Raw genomic sequence first — 23,930 nt, 5'->3', positions numbered from 1 at the left:
TAATCCCAGCACTCTGGGTGGCCGAGGTGGGTGGATCACTTGAGGCCAGGAGTTTGAGACCAGCCTGGCCAACATGGCGAAACCCCATCTCTACCAAAAAAATACAAAAATTAGCCGGGCGCGGTGGCGGGTGCCTGTAATCCCAGCTACTTCGGAGGCTGAGGCATGAGAATCGCTTGAGCCCAGGAGGTGGAGGTTGCAGTGAGCCAAGATTGCATCACTGAACTCCAGCCTGGGCAACAGAGCAATTCTCTGTCTCAAAAACAAAAACAAAAAAACAAAAAAAAACTATTTACCCAATTTCCCTTGCTTATGCATGCTTAAATTTTGTATAAGCTTAAATATCTTTTCCATCTAAGCTGTACTTTATCCCCTTTTATAACTTTAGGTGGCTGTCTTTATTAAAAGTTTTTTCTTGAAAGTCTTAAAACAATATAGTTCTTGGCAATTTGAAAGTTATTTGAGAAGGGGAAATTTATAATGACAATTCAAATGAAGCAAACTAAAAAATAATGAAGAAAGACAGAGGAAAAAGCAGTATTCACTTGAACACATCCCAAACAAATAAAATTTCAAATGTAACAAGGAAAAAGCCTGCTAAAGCTCACAATACAGAAATAACTATTGATACTCAAAATAGCTTTAAAGCCCTGCTCACCTTTTGAATGTTGGGAATTGACCAGGAGGTGACTGTAACTGTAAGACGGTTCTTCCAGTAATGACCATTTTCTTTTTCAAGATGATGATTATTCTCCACCGTCTAAGAGACCAAAGGCCAATGAGCTACCGCAGCCACCAGTCCCGGAACCCGCCAATGCTGGGAAGCGGAAAGTGAGGGAGTTCAACTTCGGTAAGTTCTCAGCGAACGACGTGACCTTTTCCTTCATCTTCTGGATTCTCAGTGTGACTGATAAATGTTGCAACATGCTCTGCAGGGGGAAAATGCTTTAGCGTCTATTACTGCATCATAATCTCATCTTTGGAAAGCCAGGAGCATTTTGAAAATTACATTACAGACATTGTTTAAACATAGTTTGGATTTACCAAAGCATAGGACATTGTCTTGTCTGATGTTAATTAGTCAGCTCAAGATTAGTGCTAAAGACTTAGTAATTTAGTTATTTCTCTTAGCTTTAAAACCTTTATTTCAGAACTATTTCACCTCTTGGTTTTCTTTTTTTTTTTTTGCTCTGTGTTACTGCAGCTGCTAATCTGTGAGCTCTCAATGGATGATGTATCCTAGCAAGGGACTGAATGAGATATTAGCGGCAAATTATGTTGATGATTCATATTTTGAATAAATGGAATATTAAGCTTGTATACATCTTGAAAATAGTACTTTAATATTCTACTGTGTCATAGTCACAATGATTGGATATGAATTGAATTTTTGTACTTTTTAAATGTTTTTGTTCTTTATTTTTAATTATTATTATTATTTTTTTGAGACAGAGTCTTGCTCTGTCACCCAGGTTGGAGTGCAGAGGCACGATCTCAGCTCACAGCAACTTCCGCCTCCCGGGTTCAAGTGATTCTTCTGCCTCAGCCTCCTGAGTAGCTGGGATTACAGGCGCCCACCACCATGCCCAGCTAATTGTTGTATTTTTAGTAGAGATGGGATTTCACCATGTTGGCCAGGCTGGAATCGAACTCCTGACCTCAGGTGATCCGCATGCCTCAGCCTCCCAAAGTGCTGGGATTACAGGCATGAGCCACTGCACTTGGCCTGTTCTTTAGCATTTTAAGTTGCAACTATATATCCGTAAAGTCTTATTTCCACACAACTAAGACATGTTTTAAGAAGTTTGCTAAAAGACCCCTGGAGACCTTTATCGTGGCCTCCCTTTTGTCGTGTTTCATTTGATTGATCTTTTCTGCCCTCCTGCTTTTCAGAAATTAAAAGGCTAAAAAGAGGTGCTAAATGTTAAAACTTCTCGTGTAGTCTCCCATGAGACTATTAAAAGTAATGACAAAAGCCACAGTTACTTTTGCACCAACCTACTAATTCTAAGAACCACCAAAAAGGGGAAAGTTCTTGGAAAGCAGTAAAATGATATGGACAGTTGGGATGTAAAAATGTAGAAAATATGTCATTGTATGTTCAGTCATCCCAAGACCCTAGTGCTGCCCCGATGGTAGGGACTTCTTAATGAGAATTAACTTTTGCTCAATTTTCAGAGAAATGGAATGCTCGCATCACTGATCTACGTAAACAAGTCGAAGAATTGTTTGAAAGGAAATATGGTATGTCTAAATAGGAAAATTCCTGTAATACTTTGTTCATGAGCATTTACACAATGGCGTTACTGTTCATCATGGGGGTGATGTGGACAAGCCCAGCCCAGGGCTGCCAGTGAACCGTGCCACACTTTCTTACACGTCTCTCATTGTAAGGTCCTTAGTAGTGTCTGTCTAAATATTAGAAACAGTCTTTGTTTCTAGATTACAGTAAAGCTAAGGAAAAGTTGTATTTCTGTAGTTATCAGCTAACATTTCTTTTAAACTTCCAGCATGGATATTTGGGAATTTATTTACATATTTATTACAAAGCTCTGAATCTTGGGGGTTTCATTAAAAATTATTTTTTTAACTGATAGTTTCTGTTAATCTACTTTGTTAAATCCAGTATTCGCTGAGATCCCCCTATTGTCTCTACTTTTATCTTTTTTTTTTTTTTTTTTTTTTTTTGAGACGGAGTCTCTGCATTGCAGTGGTACGATCTCGGCTCATTGCAACCTCTGCCTCCCGGGTTCAAGCAATTCTCCTGGCTCAGTCTCCCAAGCAGCTGGGACTACAGGTGCCCGCCACCATGCCCCGCTAATTTTTGTATTTTTAGTAGAGACAGGGTTTCACCATGTTGGCCAGGCTTGTCTCGAACTCCTGACCTCAAGTGATCCTCCCGCCTTGGCCTCCCAAAGTGCTGGCATTACAGGCGTGAGCCACCCTTCCCGGCCACTGCTTTTATCTTGATGTATAACTGAGTTGATGCTAGATTTCAATTCCTTCTTTGTCGTTTTACTATTCTGTCCTATAGCCACCTTTATATAATGATCAAAGAAATTAGCAATTTATTATCATTTTTATTTTTTATAAAATATTTAAAATGATTTAAAATAAAAATCATTTTATTTTTATCATATTTATTATCATCTGTTATCATTTTTATTTGGATGACTATTTACTTTGCCATTAACTAGCAAGCGGTAAAATTGTATGATATGCAGTTTTAACTGAATTGCTATAAGTGAAAATTTAAATGCAATAAACCATATTGATGGTATTTGTGTTAACAAACTTAAAATGAGCATTTTTTCTTCATCATGAGTAATATAACCTACCCCTCAATGAAAATCTACAATTAGAGTAAATTTGCTAATGAATTCAGTAACTTTTCCATATTTTTAGTGGTTTACTTAAGGTTCTCTTAGTGTTTCTCCCAGTTTTTAATAGCTTACACCTTTTTTGCCCATGTTTTTTTTTTTTTTTTTTTTTTTTGAGATAGAGTTTCGCTCTTGTTGCCTAGTCTGGAGTGGCACGATCTCGGCTCACTGCAACCTCTGCCTCCCAGGTTCAAGCAATTCTCCTGTCTGAGCCTCTTGAGTAGTTAAGATTACAGGTGCCCGCCACCATGCCCAGCTAATTTTTGTATTTTTAGTAGAGACAAGGTTTCACCATGTTGGCCAGGCTGGTCTTGAACTCCTAACCTCAGGTGATCCACCCACCTCGGCCTCCCAGAGTGCTGGGATTACAGGCGTGAGCCGCTGCGCCCGGCCTCATGTTTTCTATTGGTTCATTCTGAAGCAAAAACTTCATAGCATGTGCTACCTGGAAGCACTGTAACCTAGTGGTTAAGATCATAGGCTCTGGGGACACAGTGCCTTGCCACGTCTCTTCTCCTGTCTGAGTCTTAGTATCCTCTTTTGTGGTCATGAGAACTGAAGATCTATCCTGGAGATTGATAAGATAGTAAAGTGCTTCACGTAATACCTGGCATACATGTAATAAATGCTTCCTGTGTGTATATATATACACACATATACATATATATGTATATATACATATACACATATACATATATATATAACACAGTGAAACCCCCGTCTCTACTAAAAATACAAAAAATTAGCTGGGCGTGGTGGCGGGCACCTGTAGTCCCAGCTACTCGGGAGGCTGAGGCAGGAGAATGGCATGAGCCTGGGAGGCGGAGCTTGCAGTGAACCGAGATCACGCCACTGCACTGCAGCCTGGGAGACACAGCAAGACTCCATCTCAAAAAAATAAAAAAAAGTTAAAGAGCACTACAGATTCAATGATTTATTATTCTTTTCTACAAATTGTGTTTAAATGATATCTCTTTCTCTTTTTGTCCTTATAGCTCAAGCCATAAAAGCCAAAGGTCCGGTGACGATCCCATACCCTCTTTTCCAGTCTCATGTTGAAGATCTTTATGTAGAAGGACTTCCTGAAGGAATTCCTTTTAGAAGGCCATCTACTTACGGAATTCCTCGCCTGGAGAGGATATTACTTGCAAAGGAAAGGATTCGTTTTGTGATTAAGAAGTAAGACTCTTGGATTCCTGTTGAACTCTTGTCTCTTTTCTGAGTAATACGTCTTTTTTATTGTTGACCAATATTCATTCACCACTAGGGTTCTATGTGATGAAGTTTGAGTTATTTTATGTATTTTTATCTTGTACTTTTTAATTTATCTGGGTCCAGCATTGCATCAGTCATGCAGTGTTGGCATTCAAAGCATGAACAGTGCCCGCACTGGATTGGCATGCAACTCACATTTTCTTTCACAATTTTCTGCTACTTTTGCTAAAGAACATAGAATCCACGCCTTGTTTTTAGGCCTGATATATATATATATATTTTTTCGAGATGGAGTCTCACACTGGAACCCAGGCTTGAGTGCAGTGTCGCAATCTCAGCTCACTGCACCCTCTGCCTTCCAGGTTCAAGCGATTCTCATGCCTCAGACTCCCGAGTAGCTGAGATTACAGGCGTGCGCCACCATGCCTGGCTAATTTTTGTATTTTTAATAGAGACGGTGATTCACCATGTTGGCCAGGCTGGTCTTGAACTCCTGACCTCAGATGATCCACCAACCTCGCCCTCATAGGCCTGAGATTTTTAAAGCATGCGTGGGAATATATGATGGTTTTTATAGATGTGCAGAGGAAGATAGTCTTGAATGCAATATGACATTAAAGGATCCCATTTAAGATTTTTGTAATATGCTTCAAAGACCTGTGGGTTGCAAAGTTACCTCTTTACTTGTGAGGATACATGCTCCATGAAGCACCTTATGAGACAACTTGCAATTATTAGTTTGCTTTTTACTCTGTAGAAACCTCAAATTAAGATTTAGTTGTGGGCTGGGTGTAGTGGCTCACACCTGTAATCCCAGCACTTTGGGAGGCCAAGGCAGCTGGATCACCTGAGGTCAGGAGTTCGAGACCAGCCAGGCCAACAATGGTGAAACACTGTCTCTACTAAAAATACAAAAATTGACCAGGTGTGGTGGTGGGCGCCTGGAATCCCAGCTACTTGGGAGGCTGAGGCAGGAGGATTGCTTGAACCCGGGAGGTGGAGGTTGCAGTGAGTCGAGACTGCGCCATTGCACTCCAGCCTGGGAACAAGAGCAAAACTCCGTCTCAGGAAAAAAAAAAAAAAAAGATTTAGTTGTGCTCAAGCATCCAGATTATCTTTTCTTTTCAAAACCAGCCTTACTGACTAAATGTTAAATATGTACTAGTCGTTATCAGTTTGCTGAATATTACCTAGTGATTATTGAGTATTTATTCTCACCTTTCAGACATGAGCTTCTGAATTCAACACGTGAAGATTTACAGCTTGATAAGCCAGCTTCAGGAGGTAGGTCTTCAATCTCGAGGCAGATCAGAAGATTATGTGCAATAATTATTTCACGCTTAACGTTGATTTCTTCTTTATGTTACCTTCCACATGAAATAATATGTCTCTAACTATTAATTATGTGCCATTACAGGAGAATTCATGTTGTCAAAATTCTAATAATTTCTAGAATAAACGCATCTTCTTTTTATTAACCCATTGTAAATACTTGTAAATATTGCATTTATGGGTAGACAGAAGTAAAAGAACAATATTTGTTCTACTTTTGATGCAAGATTTATCTGGCATAATGCATTGAACAGTTTATTATTGACGTCTACACGAGTCAATGGAACAAGCATTCATTGAATGTCCATGATATGCAGGACATAAGAAGGTTTCCTTTTAGAGCATGGAGCCATTTATATCATCTCTTAATTGTTAGATGTATTTTGTTTTGTTTTGTTTTTTGAGAGGGAGTCTTGCTCTGTTGCCCAGGCTGGAGTGCAGTGGTGCGATCTCCACTCACTGCAACCTCCCGCCTCCTGGGTTCAAGCAATTCTCCTGCCTCAGCCTCCCAAGTAGCTGGGATTACAGGTGCCTGCCACCATGCCCAGCTAATTTTTGTATTTTTCGTAGAGACAGGGTTTCACTATGTTGGCCAGGCTGATCTCAAACTGCTGACCTCAGGTGATCTGCCCACCTCGGCCTCCCAGAGTGCTAGGATTACAGGCATGAGCCACCGCGCCCAGCCTGTTAGATGTGTTTTAAAATAAATAGAAATATAATTGATTTGCTTGCTTGCTTTTGCTCTGGAGTGGAGTGGAGTGAGGATAAAACAGAATGGAATCACCCTGTTGATATTTACTAAGATAGAAGGACTGCAGCAAGATCGTAGCCCTAATCTTCCTGTAGCAAGTGTTACCTGCTAGCTGTTCCTGAATACACTGAGTTTTGCTTTTTCCTAGCTCTAATGAATGTTTCGTTCTTCCTCTTTTTGTACAGTGTCAGCATTGTTTTAGAAATAAATACATTCTAGAATCTTAGGAATAATTTTATTATTGTCTTTTTTTTTTTTTTTTTTGAGACGGAATCTCATTCTGTTGCCCAGGCTGGAGTGCAATGGCGCAATCTCAGCTCACTGCAACTTCTGCCTCCTGGGTTCAAGCGATTCTCCTGCCTCAGCCTCATGAGTAGCTGGGACTACAGGCGTGCTCCATCACGCCTGGCTAATTTTTGTATTTTTAGTAGAGATGGGGTTTCACCATGTTGGCCAGGCTGGTCTCAAACTCCTGACCTCAAGTGACCCGCCTGCCTCGGCTTCCCAAAGTGTTGGGATTACAGGTGTGAGCCATTGCGCCTGGCCACGAATCTTAGAAATAATTTTGGCCATAGGAAAAGGAAAGGTTATACCTCTTATTTTATAGTAATAATATTTAATAATCAAGTTATTAAACCCATTAAATTGAGAACACTTGTATTACTGTTATTTTGACAGTAAAGGAAGAATGGTATGCCAGAATCACTAAATTAAGAAAGATGGTGGATCAGCTTTTCTGCAAAAAATTTGGTAAGTCTGTTTTTTTTAATTACCCCTTCAACTAAAATGTATTACTGAGTAACATTTTTTTTAAATGTTGTTTTATTTTAGGAAAGTAAATACAGTGAATAGGACTCAGCTTTAGTTTTCCCTGTTTTTTTTTTGGGTTTTTTTTTTTTCTTGAGAAGGAGTCTTGCTCTGTTGCCCAGGCTGGAGTGCAGTGGTATGATCTCAGCTCACTGCAACCTCCTCCTCCCAGGTTCAAGCAATTCTCCTGCCTCAGGTTCCCAAGTAGCTGGGATTACAGGTGCCCGCCACCACGCCTGGCTAACTTTTGTATTTTTAGTAGAGATGGGGTTTCGCCATGTTGGCCAGGCTGGTCTCAAACTCCTGAACTCAGGTGATCCACCCGCCTCAGCCTCCTAAAGTGCTGGGATTACAGGCGTGAGCCACCGCGCCTGGCCCCCATTCTATGAATTATCTGTGGAAAGTTATTTCCTTTAAAATGGCATGCTCATGAGGTTGAAGGGGTAAAGAACATTGATCTGGTTGCCACGCAGATGAAAGTGTAGTCGGAAATGTGTTACCAGTTTGCCATAGCCGATGGAGGAGGGTAATTATGGTCCTGAACAGTTAGTAGCAAAAGGCTGCTTCCAGATAGTATTTAGGTTGCGTCCTCTATTGTCCATGATGATTTTCTTTCTCTCTTTTCTTCCTAAGGATATTGAAAAACAAACTTTAATCTTTTAAAGATCTCAGAGCTATTAAGATTGTCTTAGGACCAGGACACTTAAATCTGCCCAAATCTGGCTGTTGATGATCGGTCATCTCTACTTGTCTTTGCTGTATTAAGTCTATTCAATAGTTAATAAATATGTTTCTAGAAAGAGTTTTTTTCAAGTAAAACAAAATTGACCTGTGCCTTTCTTTGGATTGTACTAAAATCTGATTTCAATACAAATGTAGTCTCCCGAATTGCTTTGATTTTTGTCCAGCGGAAGCCTTGGGGAGCACTGAAGCCAAGGCTGTACCGTACCAAAAATTTGAGGCACACCCGAATGATCTGTACGTGGAAGGACTGCCAGAAAACATTCCTTTCCGAAGTCCCTCATGGTATGGAATCCCAAGGCTGGAAAAAATCATTCAAGTGGGCAATCGAATTAAATTTGTTATTAAAAGGTAAGATGATAATCTGTAGAAATAGTTTCAGTGTCTTCCCTGAGAAGAGGTTAATTTGATGAAGAAGGGCCTTTTGTTTACCTTATGACTTATTTCTATTGACAATGAAGGCATTAATATTTAGATTCACTTAGTGAACAAATATTAGTATAAGCATCAGATGTGCAAAATTGGGTCTAACAAGAACACTGTCCTTGGGGCCTTCATACAAAGAAAAATGCACTGAAGGCCGGGCGCGGCAGCTCACGCCTGTAATCGCAGCACTTTGGGAGGCCAAGGCAGGTGGATCACTTGAGGTCAGGAGTTCAAGACTAGCCTGGCCAACATGATGAAGCCCCATCTCTAGTAAAAATACAAAAATTAGCTGGAAGCGGTGGTGCGAGCCAGTAGTCCCAGCTACTCGGGAGGCTGAGGTTGGAGAATCACTTGAACCCTAGAGGCGGAGGTTGCAGTGAGCCGAGATCGTGCCACTGCACTCCAGCCTGGGCAACAGAGTGAGACTCCATCTCAAAATAATTAAGAAAAAAAAAAATAGAAAAATGCAGTGAAGTGTTATTGAGCGTTTTTAAGGGAGAAGGCAAGGATGGCACACCCAGCTTGGTCACTTGTGCATCCAGAAGAGATGGAAGGTGTTTCAAGTGAAGGAAATCATATGAGTAGGGGGAGGAGGTGGCAAATATGCCTGCGTATCCACAGAACTCACCCACCGTGTGTGGAGTGAGGACTGCTACGTGGGCGTGGTGGGGTTGCATGGATCGACTTGGGTGGGCAAGTGGAGGAAGGCCTGAGATCCTACAAACGCAGAGGCAGTCACGAAGTGGTCTCGAGGCAGATGCCTCTGAAAATAATGTGGATCCGCCCTTTAGAAAGGTAATTCTGGCTTGATTTTGAAGGATAACACAATGGTTAGTTTGGGTGCAGGGTTAGGAACAGAAGGCCTCTCTCCACTCATTGACGGGATGTGGAAGGGTAAACCTTGCTTACTGATTGGGGTCATGCCTCTGTGTGTTTGTTGGGACTGAGTTATAAGGGATAGGAAACGTTTAAGATGCTACAGCGAGCTGCTTCTGGCTGTGCTGTGGGACAGTTCATCTAAGATTCAGAAACAGAATTGAGCTGGTTTGGGGGAAAAGTGACTTTCGCCTGTTTATCTTAAATATAGGATGACTTTGAAGGTCTCACCCGAATATCTGAAAATTGCCATATTCAAAATAAACTCGTCACCAAAATGATTTTTTTTTCACTATAAAATGAAGGCAGGATGAACCATATTTATAACTAATTGGCAATGCACAGCTGTGTGAGAAAGGCCTGTGAGTTGCTTCTAAATGCTTTATTACTAATATCAACTCTGTTTCTACAGACCAGAACTTCTGACTCACAGTACCACTGAAGTTACTCAGCCAAGAACGAATACACCAGGTAAACTAGTTGTGAAATCCTTTTTTAAAAACACAGATCAGCCAGGCTCGGTGGCTCACACCTGTAATCCCAGCACTTTAGGAGGCTGAGGCGGGCAGATCACAAGGTCAGGAGATCAAGACCATCCTGGCTAACATGGTGAAACCCCATGTCTACTAAAATACAAAAAAATTAGCCGGGCCTGGTGGTGGGCACCTGTAGTCCCAGCTACTCGGGAGGCTGAGGCAGGAGAATGGCATGAACCCAGGAGGCGGAGCTTGCAGTGAGCCGAGATCACGCCATTGTACTCCAGCCTGGGCAACAGAGCAAGACTCTCTCAGAAAAAAAAAAAAAAAAAAAGCACAGATCAATACTTTTTAAGCTTTTAAAAGTTAATCTTTTAAAATTATGGAAGTCCCCCTTCCCCTGCCTCCCCAAAAAATCATTTGCAGAAGCTCAATCCAGGCACTCCTTGATTTATCAATGTGAACACCTGCAGTGCACAGATAACTCAAGCTTTGACCGTAGACCACTGCTATCCACGAGAAAGGCAGTGTGCCCCACAAATGCAAGCCACATGTGTAATCGTCCACGTTCTAGTTCAGCCTGTAATCATTATAAAGAAATACACAGGGAAGTATTTCACGGTCTTTATCCCATGTTCTTTATTTGACAGTTGGCGCGTCTTTCATACTCACAGCATATTTCAGTTCCAAGTAGCCACATTTCAAACATTTCAACTGCTCGGGGATAGTACCTGCTATATGCATTTAGACCTTAATGTTTATTCATATGTATCGTGTTCCTAAAATGGCAAAGACTGTAACTCTGACCTGCACACAAATATCACAGCCTAATAGGGAAGATCTAAGAAGTCTCTGTTCAATGAATGATGTTATTTTCTTTATTAGAGCTCTAAGTGTGCCTTTATTTCTTTCCTATCTTTTTTTTTTTTTTTTTGAGACGGAGCCTCACTCTGTCATCCAGGCTGGAGTGCAGTGGCGCAATCTTGGCTCACTGGGGCCTCCGCCTCCCGGGTTCAAGCAGTTCTCCCGCCTCAGCCTCCCGAGTAGATGGGACTACAGCTGCATGCCACCACACCTGGGCTAATTTTTGTATTTTTAGTAGAGATGGGGTTTCACCATGTCAGTCTGGCTGGTCTTGAACTCCTGACCTCAGGTGATCCACCTGCCCTGGCCTCCCAAAGTGTTGGGATTATAGGCATGAGCCACTGCACCTGACCTCTTTCTTTTTGTTTGCCATTGTGTAATGTCAGAGGAAGTGACCACACTCTGTAGATCATCAGCCACCTTAGGAACTTCTGTTGACAAGAACCAATAAATGCCCATACCCTGTAGTGTGTAAATGCCCATACCCTGTAGTGTGAAGTTTTCTGTTGTTAGGAAATAAGTGTTAGGAATCAAGTATGAAATTTGTATGTGTATTAGGTGTATACAGATTGGTGCAGTTAATCATGCTCACGACTACTAAGGTGAACAAATGTTTCAAGTTGGGTTCCTGGGTGTGCCCTAAAATACTTCTCCTTCAGCTCTCACAGTACCTTGTGGACATTAGTGAAGGTCAGTCAGTGTGCCAAATAGATTTTGTGTGGATTATGGCATGGAAAGTGGCTGAGAAATTCTGTAGCAGGGTAACAAAATTATCTTGGTCCAGGAGTCCTGCAGTGGAGAAGATAAAAGTCAATGCTTAACTCATAGGTTAACCTCAGCATGCTTTTGATTTGGTCAAGCAATCAAAGTACTGGTGAAGAATTGAAGATTGGAAGTGACACATTTTTTGCTCAGGGAAGTAATGGAGAAAGAAAAATCTTCCTGGAGGTAGATCTTCAGTTTGGATTAGTCTGAACATGATGAAACCTGTAGAAACCTTCATTTCTCAAGACAAAGCTCAAATTCAAGGTTGTGAGGAGTGCAGTCACCACTTTTGTTAGGGGCAGTTGTGACAGTGAGTGACTGCAAAAACTGAGAATGCGAAGCCTCTATAAAGAATGTGCAAGTGCCATAGAAGTCACTGCAAGGATTGGGTGCTGAAGCAGTGCTGGACCTGCCATCGTCACCAGAGTGCAGCAGATTCACCAGAAGGAGAATCTCCACTCTTGTCGTCACTAACAGCCCTTGACTTTGTCCCATTCATAAAAGATCTTGGAAGGAATTAAAGGTGCTTGGTGGTTCCTCATTCCAACAACACCTTACTTGGCCTGCCCGTGGAACATGCGTTAGTCTTTGGACAGGACAACTCGAGTCACAGACCACAAGAGAAAAGAATTTTGTGGCCATCAGAATTGTCTGCTTAAACACACCATGGGTGCACAGTGTCCTCAGCTTGGTGAAAGGGAGATGTCACACGCGAGAAGGCAGCGGAGCCAGGCATGTGATGCAGTGGGAGGTGGCACCTGGCTCTGTGAGGAGGCTGTGAAGTCCTGCATGGGAGGAGCAAGGTGGGGGAGGAGGGGGTGGGGGCGGGGCAGAAGAGGAGGCTGAGCAGTTAATAGAGGCGCTCGACCTTAGAGGAGGAGAGTCCGAGGTCTTTATTGGTAGTATTCAAATGTGGTTCATCCAGAGTTATTTTCTGTGGCTGAATGGCCTACTCTGAAATCCACAGGGAAAAAACAACTCACATTCAACGCTTGAGATGCTAAGTTTTCTTTTAAAGTAAAGGAAATGTTATAAGATTTTCTGAAACCACCAACCTTTAGCGATATTGTCAGATCTTCTCCAACATTTTCCACTGCGTTTGTCAGCAATCAGAGATGACCTCCACACCGAGGCGAACCCTCCACCCCCCGACCCCTTTCTTCTTTCTCTCTTTCCCTCCTTTGCTCATCCAGAAACACTTCAGTCATCCTGCATTGTCTCCAAGTTGACCTCCATCCTCATCTGCACCTCATCCACACCTGAACACTCTGTCCACATCAGTGATATTCTACATGTCTTTATAATAGCTTTTTTGTTTGTTTTTTAAATTTTGATGTTTAAAAGGCAATGGTTGTCTTAGGGATAGGAAAACACACCCCACTGTCACTGTGAGTGAAGCTGAATAACATCTCTAGGTCTTTTACCATTGCTTTCTTTTTTTTCTGAAGTGATTTTTCCTTTTATGTCCATTGCTTTAAGCCATTTGTGAAATTGCACAGTGATTTCTGGAGTGGGGACAGAAGGAAGGCGGTAGTAAAAGTCATTGGTGCTGTGGCCCAGTTGGCTGGAGGAGGTGCAGGGCAGGGCGGCCTGCACTGGGGCAGCTGGAGGAGCACAGATGGCCCCGCGGGCAGGTGGGTGAGTTCTGAGAGCTGGAGGGCCGGTACGCAGTGTCCTCCATGGTTCCAGCTTGTGGGCTTGATCAGGCCGTCACCTGCGGTGGCCACTGAGCTGGCGATGAACTCCGTGGCCTTGGAGTTGCCCTCGGCAGAGATGATGGCCGCCGTCTTCTGCTGCTCAGCCCTTGCCACCACGGATCTGGCCCTCTCTTCTTCCTGCTGAGCCACCTCTTTGGTTCCACTGCTTCTGCAAATTCCTTCCCGAAGGTCAGATCCAAGGTCACAGCATCCAGGAGGAACCCAAAGGTTGCTGCTTGCTCCGAAGTTAATTGCTCACCTGTCTGGAGCCCAGCTCTCCCTGCGTGATCAGTTCTCCAGCGTCAGCCTGAGCCGCCCCCAGCTTGAGGAGCTCCGCAGTGATGGATGGCAGCACATTCTTCATTGGCTTCTCCAGTAATTGGAAGATGCAAGGACCTGGCCAGCAACAAGGCGGGAAGAGGAAGCCCAGTGTGATGGTGACAATCTTTGCTCACAGTGATGATTGGTGCGTAATGTGGTCAAGAGCAGCAGTCAAAAATAATTGGTTTCTTTTCCCATGGGATGAGAAAGTGCGTTCCTTCCCCTGTCACAGTGTCCTGAATGCCATGGAATTGGTCGAAGATGACAGACAGTCTGCTCTCTCTCCAGCATCACATTGTAGAAGGCAGAGTTCCCCATACCTCCTGCAGAAGCTAAGGACAGGGCAGACTTGGCAGCTGTGTTTCCATCTGCTGGACCCACTCACGCCTGCGTCCACTCCAACCCCCCACATGAATTCCGTCCCTTTATCATTGATTTCTGATGCGAAAAGTCACTTTGATTAGTGAAGTGTTGCTTTATGTAGATTTTTAGGCACATATCTGTTAGATAAAACGAGGATTGCCTGTAGAGAAAGCAAATAAAAGCAAAGTCCCTCTTGTTGAAACTGGTGTGGGAGCCCTTGAACCTCATGCAGCTGGCCTCCCTGCTCTGACCGAGTTCCCTGAGGGACTTCTCCAAGGAGGAATGTGTGAGAAGCACTGATTTTGAGCACTCTTTCATGTGGACAAATTTCACTTTATTTACAATGTAAACTTAAATTTAAATTCTGTCTTTCTAGGCTGGGCACGGTGGCTCACGCCTGTAATCCCAGCACTTTGGGAGGCCGAGGTGGGCAGATCACTTGAGGTCAGGCATTCAAGACCAGCTTGGCCAACATGGTGAAACCCTGTCTCTACTAAAAATATAAAAATTAGCCGGGCGTGGTGGTGGCCACCTGTAATCCCAGCTACTCTGGAGGCTGAGGCAGGAGAATCGCTTGAACCCAGGAGGCAGAGGTTGCTGTGAGCTGAGATCAGGCCACCGCACTCCAGCCTGGGCGTCATAGCAAGACTCTTTCTCTAAATAAATAAATAAATTCTGTCTTTCTGCAGTTTTTCTGATATTTGGCAAGTACTGGAAATTATTATTTTCCTTAAGACCCCAAATTTTCACACCAACTTGGCACATGTATACATATGTAACAAACCTGCACATTGTGCACATGTACCCTAGAACTTAAAGTATAATAAAAAATAAATAAATTAATTAATTTTAAAAAAATACCCCAAATGTTTGCTTTTAATGAAACTGAATTAAGAGAATCACTGCAGGCCGGGCATGGTGGCTCACGCCTGTAATCCCAGCACTTTGGGAGGCCGAGGCGGGCAGAGCACGAGGTCAGGAGATCAAGACCTTCCTGGCTAACACCGTGAAACCCCACCTCTACTAAAAATACAAAAAGAAATTAGCTGGGCGTGGTGGCGGGCGCCTGTAGTCCCAGCTACTCGGGAGGCTGAGGCAGGAGAATGGCGTGAACCTGGGAGGCGAAGCTTGCAGTGAGCCGAGATCGCGCCACTGCGCTCCAGCCTGGGCGACAGAGCAAGACTCTGTCTCAAAAAAATAAAACAAAACAAACAAAAAAGAATCACTGCAAACAAGAGTACTTTCTAGCAAAATCCATTCTGATTTGCAACAGCACTGATAAATAACATGGTTATTGGGTTTCTTTTTGTTTTCCAGTCAAAGAAGATTGGAATGTCAGAATTACCAAGCTACGGAAGCAAGTGGAAGAGATTTTTAATTTGAAATTTGGTAAGTAAAAGCCAGTATTTATGTCTTTAATAACATATCAACGAAGGGCCATGTCTGAATGAAGTATAGAAGTTCGGGACCAGCCGGGCGCGGTGGCTCACGCCTGTAATCCCAGCACTTTGGGAGGCCAAGGCGGGCGGATCAGGAGGTCAGGAGATCGAGACCATCCTGGCTAACACGATGAAACCCCGTCTCTACTAAAAATACAGGAAAATTAGCCGGGCGTGGTGGCGGGCGCCTGTAGTCCCAGCTACTTGGGAGGCTGAGGCAGGGGAATGGCTTGAACCCCGGAGGCGGAGCTTGCAGTGAGCCGAAATCGCACCACTGCACTCCCGCCTGGGCGACAGAGTGAGACTCTGTCTCAAAAAAAAAAAAAAAAGAAGGAAAAAAAGTTCAGGACCTAAAGAAGGAAGGTCCCAGAAACTGGGTTTCTGTTTCTTTCTACCACTACACTTGCTACTGAAACCAAGCAGATGACTTCATTTCTCTTGGATTCCACTTTCTCACGTGTCAGAATGGGAGAGGAAGGGAGGTGTTGGGATAAGTTTCAGTTCCACTGTTTGTACTTCTCGTCTGGCTAACACCCATGTGGCAAATAGGTTTCATCATTTGTTTCAGCTTAGATTTGTTGACAGCGGTTTCCTGGAGTGCTGTCTTGAGAACGATTCTGAGGAGGCTCAGCAAGAAAGAGTGTTTCAGTTGATTGGGTGTGTCTGTCATGGAGAAGGAAGTAAGGAGTGGGCAGTGCTAGCAAAATTCCCGGGGCACTTCTGTCCATTATCTCAATACCTGGGGTTGACATTTCCTGTCTCAGATCAGGAGTCCTGACTACCCTGCCTCTGACCACTCGAACTGAGTGCTGCTTAGCTGTATCGTAGACACCGCCTGTTTGTGAACAGACACCCTGCTTCTTGATGATAACACAAAGGCCAGCAGGGTCCACTGCTGTGTGGAATGGCCTTCGGTCATTTCTGCCCAGAGCACAGAGGTCATTTTCACTAATAACATAACTCTCCTTTTGATTGAAAGTGTTAAAATGTTCCTCCTAAAAGCACTTATTTTTTAGGCTCGTTCTTCAGATTTGCCCCATATCCTAAGCAAAATGCCTTCAATATGAAGTGGATATTGCTTGACCGTAGGGAGCTTGTCCATACTGTACTCGAGAATGTAGACACAAAGAAAGAAATGTCTGTGTCAGATGTTATCCTCCGCAACTTACGTTCTCTTGCACTTTCAGCTCAAGCTCTTGGACTCACCGAGGCGGTAAAAGTACCATATCCTGTGTTTGAATCAAACCCGGAGTTCTTGTACGTGGAAGGCTTGCCAGAGGGGATTCCCTTCCGAAGCCCTACCTGGTTTGGAATTCCACGACTTGAAAGGATCGTCCGCGGGAGTAATAAAATCAAGTTCGTTGTTAAAAAGTAAGTTCTCTTTGCCACTGTAGTCGTTTCTGGAATCAAAACAATAAAATGACATTTCTGTTAAGATTTTTTTAAGCTAGAGGTGACAGGCGTGGCTGTAAGTCCTTGATGGCAAAGCCTGGCTGTGAGCTGCAGTCCGGGTACTGTCCATTGCCCCTGCCCATACTCAATCATCTTCATCCGTGCAAGGAAAATAGTGACAATCGCCTCCGCGGAGTCACCGTGAGGCCCCGTGGTGACTCGCAGTATGCCTGAGTACTTGAATGGAAGTTTAATTTGCTGGTTTTTATCTGCTCTGTTATTCCTGGTCAATCTTGAGAGCGACTAAATATTGATGATTGAGTTTCTTTCTTTTTTTTTGAGACGGACTCTTGCTCTGTCGCCCAGGCTTGAGTGCGGTGGCGCAATCTCAGCTCACTGCAACCTCCGCCTCCTGGGTTCCAGCAATTCTCGTGCCTCAGCCTCCCGAGTAGCTGGGCTTACAGACTTGCACTGCCACGCCTGGGTAATTTTTGTATTTTTAGAATAGATGGAGCTTCACCGTGTTGGCTAGGCTGGTCTGGAATTCCTGACCTCAGGTGATCCACCCGCCTCAGCCTCCCAGAATGCTGGGATTACAGGCATGAGCCACCGTGCACGGCCTAATGATTGATTTTCTTATCTACATTTCTGCAGAATTTTAGTGGCTAAAGAAAGTACACTAGTGTTTTTTTTTTTCTTTTTTTTCTTTTTTAATGAAAATAGTCACTTATTTACTCTTCCTAAAATGGCTTACCAGTCATGGGAAGGAAAAGTCAGGGTCTTTTGTCCACAACACTAGGAATTATTGTGTTACAGGATGATTCTGTGAACGTCTTTAGAAAAAAAACCCTGATCACATCACGACCGTTTTACTAGCTGTGAGGCCACCACTGTACTGGCTACTGTAACACTTCTTGGTTTTCTTTCTAGACCTGAACTAGTTATTTCCTACTTGCCTCCTGGGATGGCTAGTAAAATAAACACTAAAGGTAAGAGACGACGTGTACTCCGTATCCTATTTGAGCGCATTAAGACACTCTTTATCCGCATTCCTTAAATCATACGGAATCGGCCAATATCTTTGTGGGGCTTGGAGTTGTTTACTTTGCTTTCTAAGGTATTTTATTTAATGGAACTATTTTTCTTTTTTTAAAAAAAAATATTTCATTGGAAATGTCACATTTGCAATCCCAGGTCATTCATGTTTTCACAGCTTTGTTGAGCCCCTGTGGAGGATTACACTACAAGTTTAATTCTGCAGGTTTCTTTGAAAAGAACCAAACTGTATGAATTTTAATACTCTGCTCTTATAAAGCATCTCCTTCTGTATTTTTTTTTCCCTACAATGTACAAAAGGAACTCTGCTTATTTTACAGCTTTGCAGTCCCCCAAAAGACCACGAAGTCCTGGGAGTAATTCAAAGGTTCCTGAAATTGAGGTCACTGTGGAAGGTAAGGGCCAGTCCTCAGTATGTTTCTGTTCATTCTCTAGTTTACTAATTATGTCAGTTCACTAGCTATGTGTTTATACAGGTTTATACAGATGACGTTAACCAAACTAGCTTTAACTGTGAACAGCTGCCTGTGATAAAGCTAAATTTCTGAATGCTTCTAATTGAAAATTTTTAAATCCTTAATAGAAAACAGATAACATGGATCACATCATAAACTGCCCCCAAGGAAAGCCCTAAAATGCTTTTCCTTTATCATAACAAATAAGGGTGCAGAGTCATGTGGAATGTTTTATCTTTTTTTTCCTCTTCATTTTTTTCTATTCTTCTAAGGAAAGAAAGTTTAGGGTGGTTTAAACAGCAGTGCCTTGAATAAAAGTATTTTCTTTTTCTTTTTCGAGACAGAGTCTCGCTCTCTTGCCCAGGGTGGAGTGCAGTGGCACAATCTCGGCTCACTGCAGCCTCCGCCTCCTGGGTTCAAGTGATTCTCCTGCCTCAGCCTCCCAGGTAGCTGGGATTACAGGCGTCCACCACCAACTCCAGCTAATTTTTATATCTTTAGTAGAGACGGGGTTTTACCATGTTGGCCAGGCTGGTCTCGAACCCCTGACCTCAAGTGAGCCACCACGCCCAGCTGGTTCTTGTCTTTTCAGGCTCACAGTGTTAAAATACTGCATACAATACTAAAGACAATCTCCAACCAACTGTCAAGTATGGATATTTCTTCCATCTCTTCATAAATGCAGAAGGAAATCACTGCATTAGGATCATTCTCTATATCCCAGGTGTCAAGTTTTTAAATAAGAGTTTGCCGTACTGGTGTTGAGTGGCGCGGAAGTCCCCATTTAGTCATGTGGCACACTTTCAGAGAGCCTGCTTTCTCATAAGATAGCCAACAGGCATCCATAGACAACTTACACCTGATTAATTATTTCTGTTCAAAAATGCCAAGAATTAAAAATATATTGAACCCTTGACTTTCCTCCTTCCGGAAGAGATCAGAGGAAGATCTCTCTTATATACAAGATGCCAGCCTTTCCTAAAGGGCAGAGCCAAGTTCACAGGGCCTGGGAGGCCTGCTTTAAGAATACAAAATTAGGGCCAGGCGTGGAGGCTCACGCCTGTAATCCCAGCACTTTGGGAGGCCGAGGCAGGCGGATCACCTGAGGTTGGGAGATCGAGACCAGCCTGACCAACATGGAGAAACCCCATCTCTACTGAAAATACAAAATTATCTGGGCCTGGTGGCGCATGCCTGTAATCCCAGCTACTCGGGAGGCTGAGGCAAGGCAATTGCTTGAAACCAGGAGGCAGAGGTTGCGGTGAGCCGAGATTGCGCCATTGCACTCCAGCCTGGGCAACAAGAGCGAAACTTTGTCTCAAAGAAAAAAAAAAGAAGAAGAAGAAGAAGAAGAGAAGAAAAATGGGTTTCTGTAGAAATAGAAAAATGGTTTCTGTGGAACTCGCCGGAATGACAAGAATACCCATTTCAATTTGAACCTAGCTTTGTTTTCTGGTACAGGCTGGACTTGAAGATTGTAACCTAGAGACACTTACGTCATTAAATGTGTGTTGATTATCATTATTTTTTCCGTCTTTTAGGCCCTAATAACAACAATCCTCAAACCTCAGCTGTTCGAACCCCGACCCAGACTAATGGTTCTAACGTTCCCTTCAAGCCACGAGGGAGAGAGTTTTCCTTTGGTAAGTAAGCGTTTTATTTTTCTTTCTTTCATAGTTTTAAATAGAATACGTTCATTATGTTTCATTTTACCAGGTGAATTGTTCTTATTGGTGAGTCAGTATATATCAAAGGTTAAAGGAATAGCCCGTAGAGCCAGGCTGCCTGAGTTCAGATCTGAGTTCAAATCCGATGCCACTTGGGCAGGCGAATACACCCTGCCTCAGTTTCCCTTTGTGCAAAATGGTAATAACATTACTTTCTTTCTCATGAGGTTATGATGAGGATTATAAATACTGTCATTTAAAGTACTTAGAACCATACCTCGCATGTAGTAGACACTATAATTTGTGGGGGCATTTTGGGGGTTTTCATTTGTTTTTTCTTTATTTTAGCATTTGTTCACTTATTTGTAGTCAACATAAAAGCAATGTACTAAAACAGTTTGCTTATGTATCAGGATGGGAGTAGTTGTCAAGTCATATCGTGGTAAAAGATTATGCATTTTTTATTTCTTCTTAAAGATGCACAAATAAGGCCAGGCGCAGTGGCTCACGCCTGTAATCCCAGCACTTTGGGAGGCCGAGGTGGGCGGATCACCTGAGGTTGGGAGTTCGAGACCAGCCTGACCAACATGGAGAAACCCCGTGTCTACCAAAAATACAAAATTAGCCAGGCATGGTGGCGCATGCCTGTAATCCCAGCTACTCAGGAGGCTGAGGCAGGAGAACTGCTTGAACTCAGGAGGTGGAGGTTGCAGTGAGCAGAGATCGCACCATTGCACTCCAGCCTGGGTAACAAGAGCGAAACTCTGTCTCAACAAAAAAAAAAAACAAGATGCACAAATAAGATGAAACACTCCTGCCTGTGAATGTGTATTGATAAGTACTGTGATAAGTATTGCAATTTAACTCTCATGTTTTATATGCAGAGGCCTGGAATGCCAAAATCACGGACCTAAAACAGAAAGTTGAAAATCTCTTCAATGAGAAATGTGGTAAGTCTATTTTGAAACCTTCTTACTGCCACGCAGGGTGCCTTCATGGGAGTAGGAGGGAGCAGAGTCGGATACTGAGCGTTGGAGTATCCCTGTCATTGGCAACGTGTGGGTTTTTCGGGATTGAATGGCGTCATTTCGCCCATGTTCTGTTTCGTATACGCGGCTGTTTTGCAGGGGAAGCTCTTGGCCTTAAACAAGCTGTGAAGGTGCCGTTCGCGTTATTTGAGTCTTTCCCGGAAGACTTTTATGTGGAAGGCTTACCTGAGGGTGTGCCATTCAGAAGACCATCGACTTTTGGCATTCCGAGGCTGGAGAAGATACTCAGAAACAAAGCCAAAATTAAGTTCATCATTAAAAAGTAAGGAAATTGGATGAAGTGGAATTAGCATGAGTTGATTGTGTTTGACACTGGAAGATGGGTATGTGGGTTTGTGTTTGTGGCAGGGCTGAATTAGCTCTGGAGTCAGAAAAACTCCTTTTTAAGCTGCACTCTTGTATATGTTTAAAACTTCTGGCCAGGTGCGATGGCTCACACCTATAATCCCAGCACTTTGGGAGGCCAAAGCAGGTGGATTACCTGAGGTCAGAAGTTCAAGACCAACCTGGCCAACATGATGAAACCCATCTCTACTAAAAGTACAAAAATTAGCTGGGCGTGGTGGCACGTGCCTGTAATCCCAGCTACTTGGGAGACTGAGGCAGGAGAATCACTTGAACCCAGCAGGCAGAGGTTGCAATGAGCCAAGATCGTGCCACTGCACTCCAGCCTGGGCAGCAAGAGCAAAACTCCATCTCAAAAACAAACAAACAAACAAACAAACAAAAAAACAGAAGAAATTTTCCTTATGCTGCTAGTAGAAGGGAAGGAGGACTCCACCATACTGGAGAGATAACGACTTTTGGTTGCTAAATCTACACAGCTATGTTGTTACTATTTGATGCTGCTGGAATCTGAGCAGCTGTTTAGTTTTTTAAGTCCTTCTATTTCTCCAACTTAATAGAATATTTTTAATTTCTCCTGTTTGCTTGAACATCTGTGGATTAGGCTAACATAATTGAAATAGATAGGAATGGGCCGGGTGCGGCCATAAATCCCAGCACTGTGGGAGGCTAAGGCAGGCAGATCACTTGAGGTCAGGAGTTCGAGACCAGCCTGGCCAACATGGTGAAGCCCCATCTCTACTTAAAATACAAAAAAAAAAAAAAAAAAATTAGCCAGGGGTGGTAGCTGGCACCTATAATCTCAGCTACTCAGGGAGGCTGAGACTGGAGAATCACTTGAACCCAGGAGGCGGAGGAGATCGTGCCATTGCACTCCAGCCTGGATGACAGAGTAAGACTCTGTCTCAAAAAAAATTAAAAAAAGAAATAAGAATAATTGGAATTTTATAGTACATGCTAATGCACATGAATTATTTGAAATCAATTGAAATGAATTTTAGGTTTCATTTACTTGGTGTCAGGCTTAATTTTGAGTCACCCAGGGATGCTCTCAAGCAAAGCTGGCCACTTTTTTTTTTTTTTTTTTTTGAGACAGAATCTCGCTCTGTACCCAAGACTGGAGTGCAGTGGTGTGTGATCTCGGCTTATTGCAAATTCCGCCTCCTGGGTTCAAGTGATTCTCCTGCCTCAGCCTCCAAAGTAGCTGGGATTACAGGCATGTGCCACCATGCCCAGCTAATTTTTGTATTTTTAGTAGAGAAGGGGTTTCACCATGTTGGTCAGGCTAGTCTCAAACCCCTGACCTCATGATCCGCCTGCCTTCGGCCTCCCAAAGTGCTGGGATTACAGGCGTGAGCCACCGTGCCCGGCCAATGGCCACCTTTTATGCTTTTGGCCAGGTCTGCAGAGGTTTGGCAGCCTCTAAGCCCTCTGCTTCTGCTTCCGGAGTGAGAGCCTCAAGTGCTCCTGTTTTCACAGCCCATCTTGTGTTTCCATGCTGCGTTTGTGGGGCGTTTTCTCTTTCCATCCTCAAGTCTGGCACTGATTCTTTTCAGGATACATTCTAACCTTGGAAAGAAGATGCCAATAAAACCAGCGTAGGGGAAGGGCAGCCAATGAGAGGCAGCAATGGATGTTAAATTTACAATTGTGGTTTGTCTTTTTGGCTGTGGTTCTTTAGATAAGCATATGAATTCTGTTCTTCATGACTAAGAATTGAATTTAGACTTTACAGAGTTACTGGTTTGTAAATCTTTGAGTTGTTTAAATTTTAATGTTAGAGTTTTACTGTTTGATCAGCACATTTTTTTTCTCTTTTGTCTATAGGCCCGAAATGTTTGAGACGGCGATTAAGGAGAGCACCTCCTCTAAGAGCCCTCCCAGTGAGTGTATTTTCTGTATTTTCATTGCTATAGAACACATGCTCTTAGGCATGCATTGTGCAGCTGTGGTTTACAAACATTGTTTAAAGAATAGCCATTGAGGCCGGGCATGGTGGTTCACGCCTGCAATCCCAGCACTTTGGGAGGCTGAGGTGGGTGGATCACCTGAGGTCAGGAGTTTGAGACCAGCCTGGCCAACACGGCAAAACCCTGTCTCTATTAAAAATATAAAAAATTAGCCAGGCGTGGTGGCAGGCGCCTATAATCCCAGCTACTCAGGAGGCTGAGACAGCAGAATCACTTGAACCCGGGAGGCGGAAATTGCAGTGAGCTGAGATCACACCACTGCACTCCAGCCTGGACAACAGAGCAAGACTCATCTCAAAAAGAAAAAAGAAAACCCATTCAAAGTTGTAGTTCGGGCTATTTCACAATTTTTAGTTCTTTAATAATTGGGTGGCTCTGTGAGTTTGTGATGATCTCCTAAGCACCCCCAGGAAGAGAAAAACAGTGAAAGGCAGCCCTTCAGGGGGCATCATGTCTTCTTGAAATGATCTACCATGGAAAGAAAGAACCTTGAACAGGACTGAGATAAAACAGTCTTAGACAGCGTGATTATTAGAGATGTTG

The 23,930-nt window shown here is 43.2% G+C and overlaps 1 protein-coding gene across 19 annotated transcripts in view; it reads left to right on the top strand.

Moving 5' to 3' along the window:
* GTF2I (general transcription factor IIi) overlaps nucleotides 1–23,930 on the top strand; it is a 113,915-nt gene that overhangs the window by 81,370 nt on the left and 8,615 nt on the right. For all 19 annotated transcript variants that reach the window (XM_063814482.1, XM_063814487.1, XM_063814484.1 and 16 more), the window contains 15 exons: nucleotides 740–850; nucleotides 2,179–2,244; nucleotides 4,376–4,559; nucleotides 5,821–5,879; nucleotides 7,357–7,428; nucleotides 8,394–8,577; nucleotides 9,941–9,999; nucleotides 15,332–15,403; nucleotides 16,641–16,824; nucleotides 17,776–17,834; nucleotides 18,222–18,296; nucleotides 19,898–19,999; nucleotides 20,908–20,973; nucleotides 21,151–21,334; nucleotides 23,245–23,300. In XM_063814482.1, the coding sequence (XP_063670552.1) occupies nucleotides 740–850; nucleotides 2,179–2,244; nucleotides 4,376–4,559; nucleotides 5,821–5,879; nucleotides 7,357–7,428; nucleotides 8,394–8,577; nucleotides 9,941–9,999; nucleotides 15,332–15,403; nucleotides 16,641–16,824; nucleotides 17,776–17,834; nucleotides 18,222–18,296; nucleotides 19,898–19,999; nucleotides 20,908–20,973; nucleotides 21,151–21,334; nucleotides 23,245–23,300 (1,533 nt within the window). The remainder of the gene's footprint in view (nucleotides 1–739; nucleotides 851–2,178; nucleotides 2,245–4,375; nucleotides 4,560–5,820; nucleotides 5,880–7,356; nucleotides 7,429–8,393; nucleotides 8,578–9,940; nucleotides 10,000–15,331; nucleotides 15,404–16,640; nucleotides 16,825–17,775; nucleotides 17,835–18,221; nucleotides 18,297–19,897; nucleotides 20,000–20,907; nucleotides 20,974–21,150; nucleotides 21,335–23,244; nucleotides 23,301–23,930) is intronic.

This window comes from Pan troglodytes, chromosome 6 (assembly GCF_028858775.2).
Source record: "Pan troglodytes isolate AG18354 chromosome 6, NHGRI_mPanTro3-v2.0_pri, whole genome shotgun sequence".
In the NCBI taxonomy this organism is placed as follows: Eukaryota; Metazoa; Chordata; class Mammalia; order Primates; family Hominidae; genus Pan; species Pan troglodytes.
This window is presented reverse-complemented; position numbering and strand designations above follow the sequence as displayed.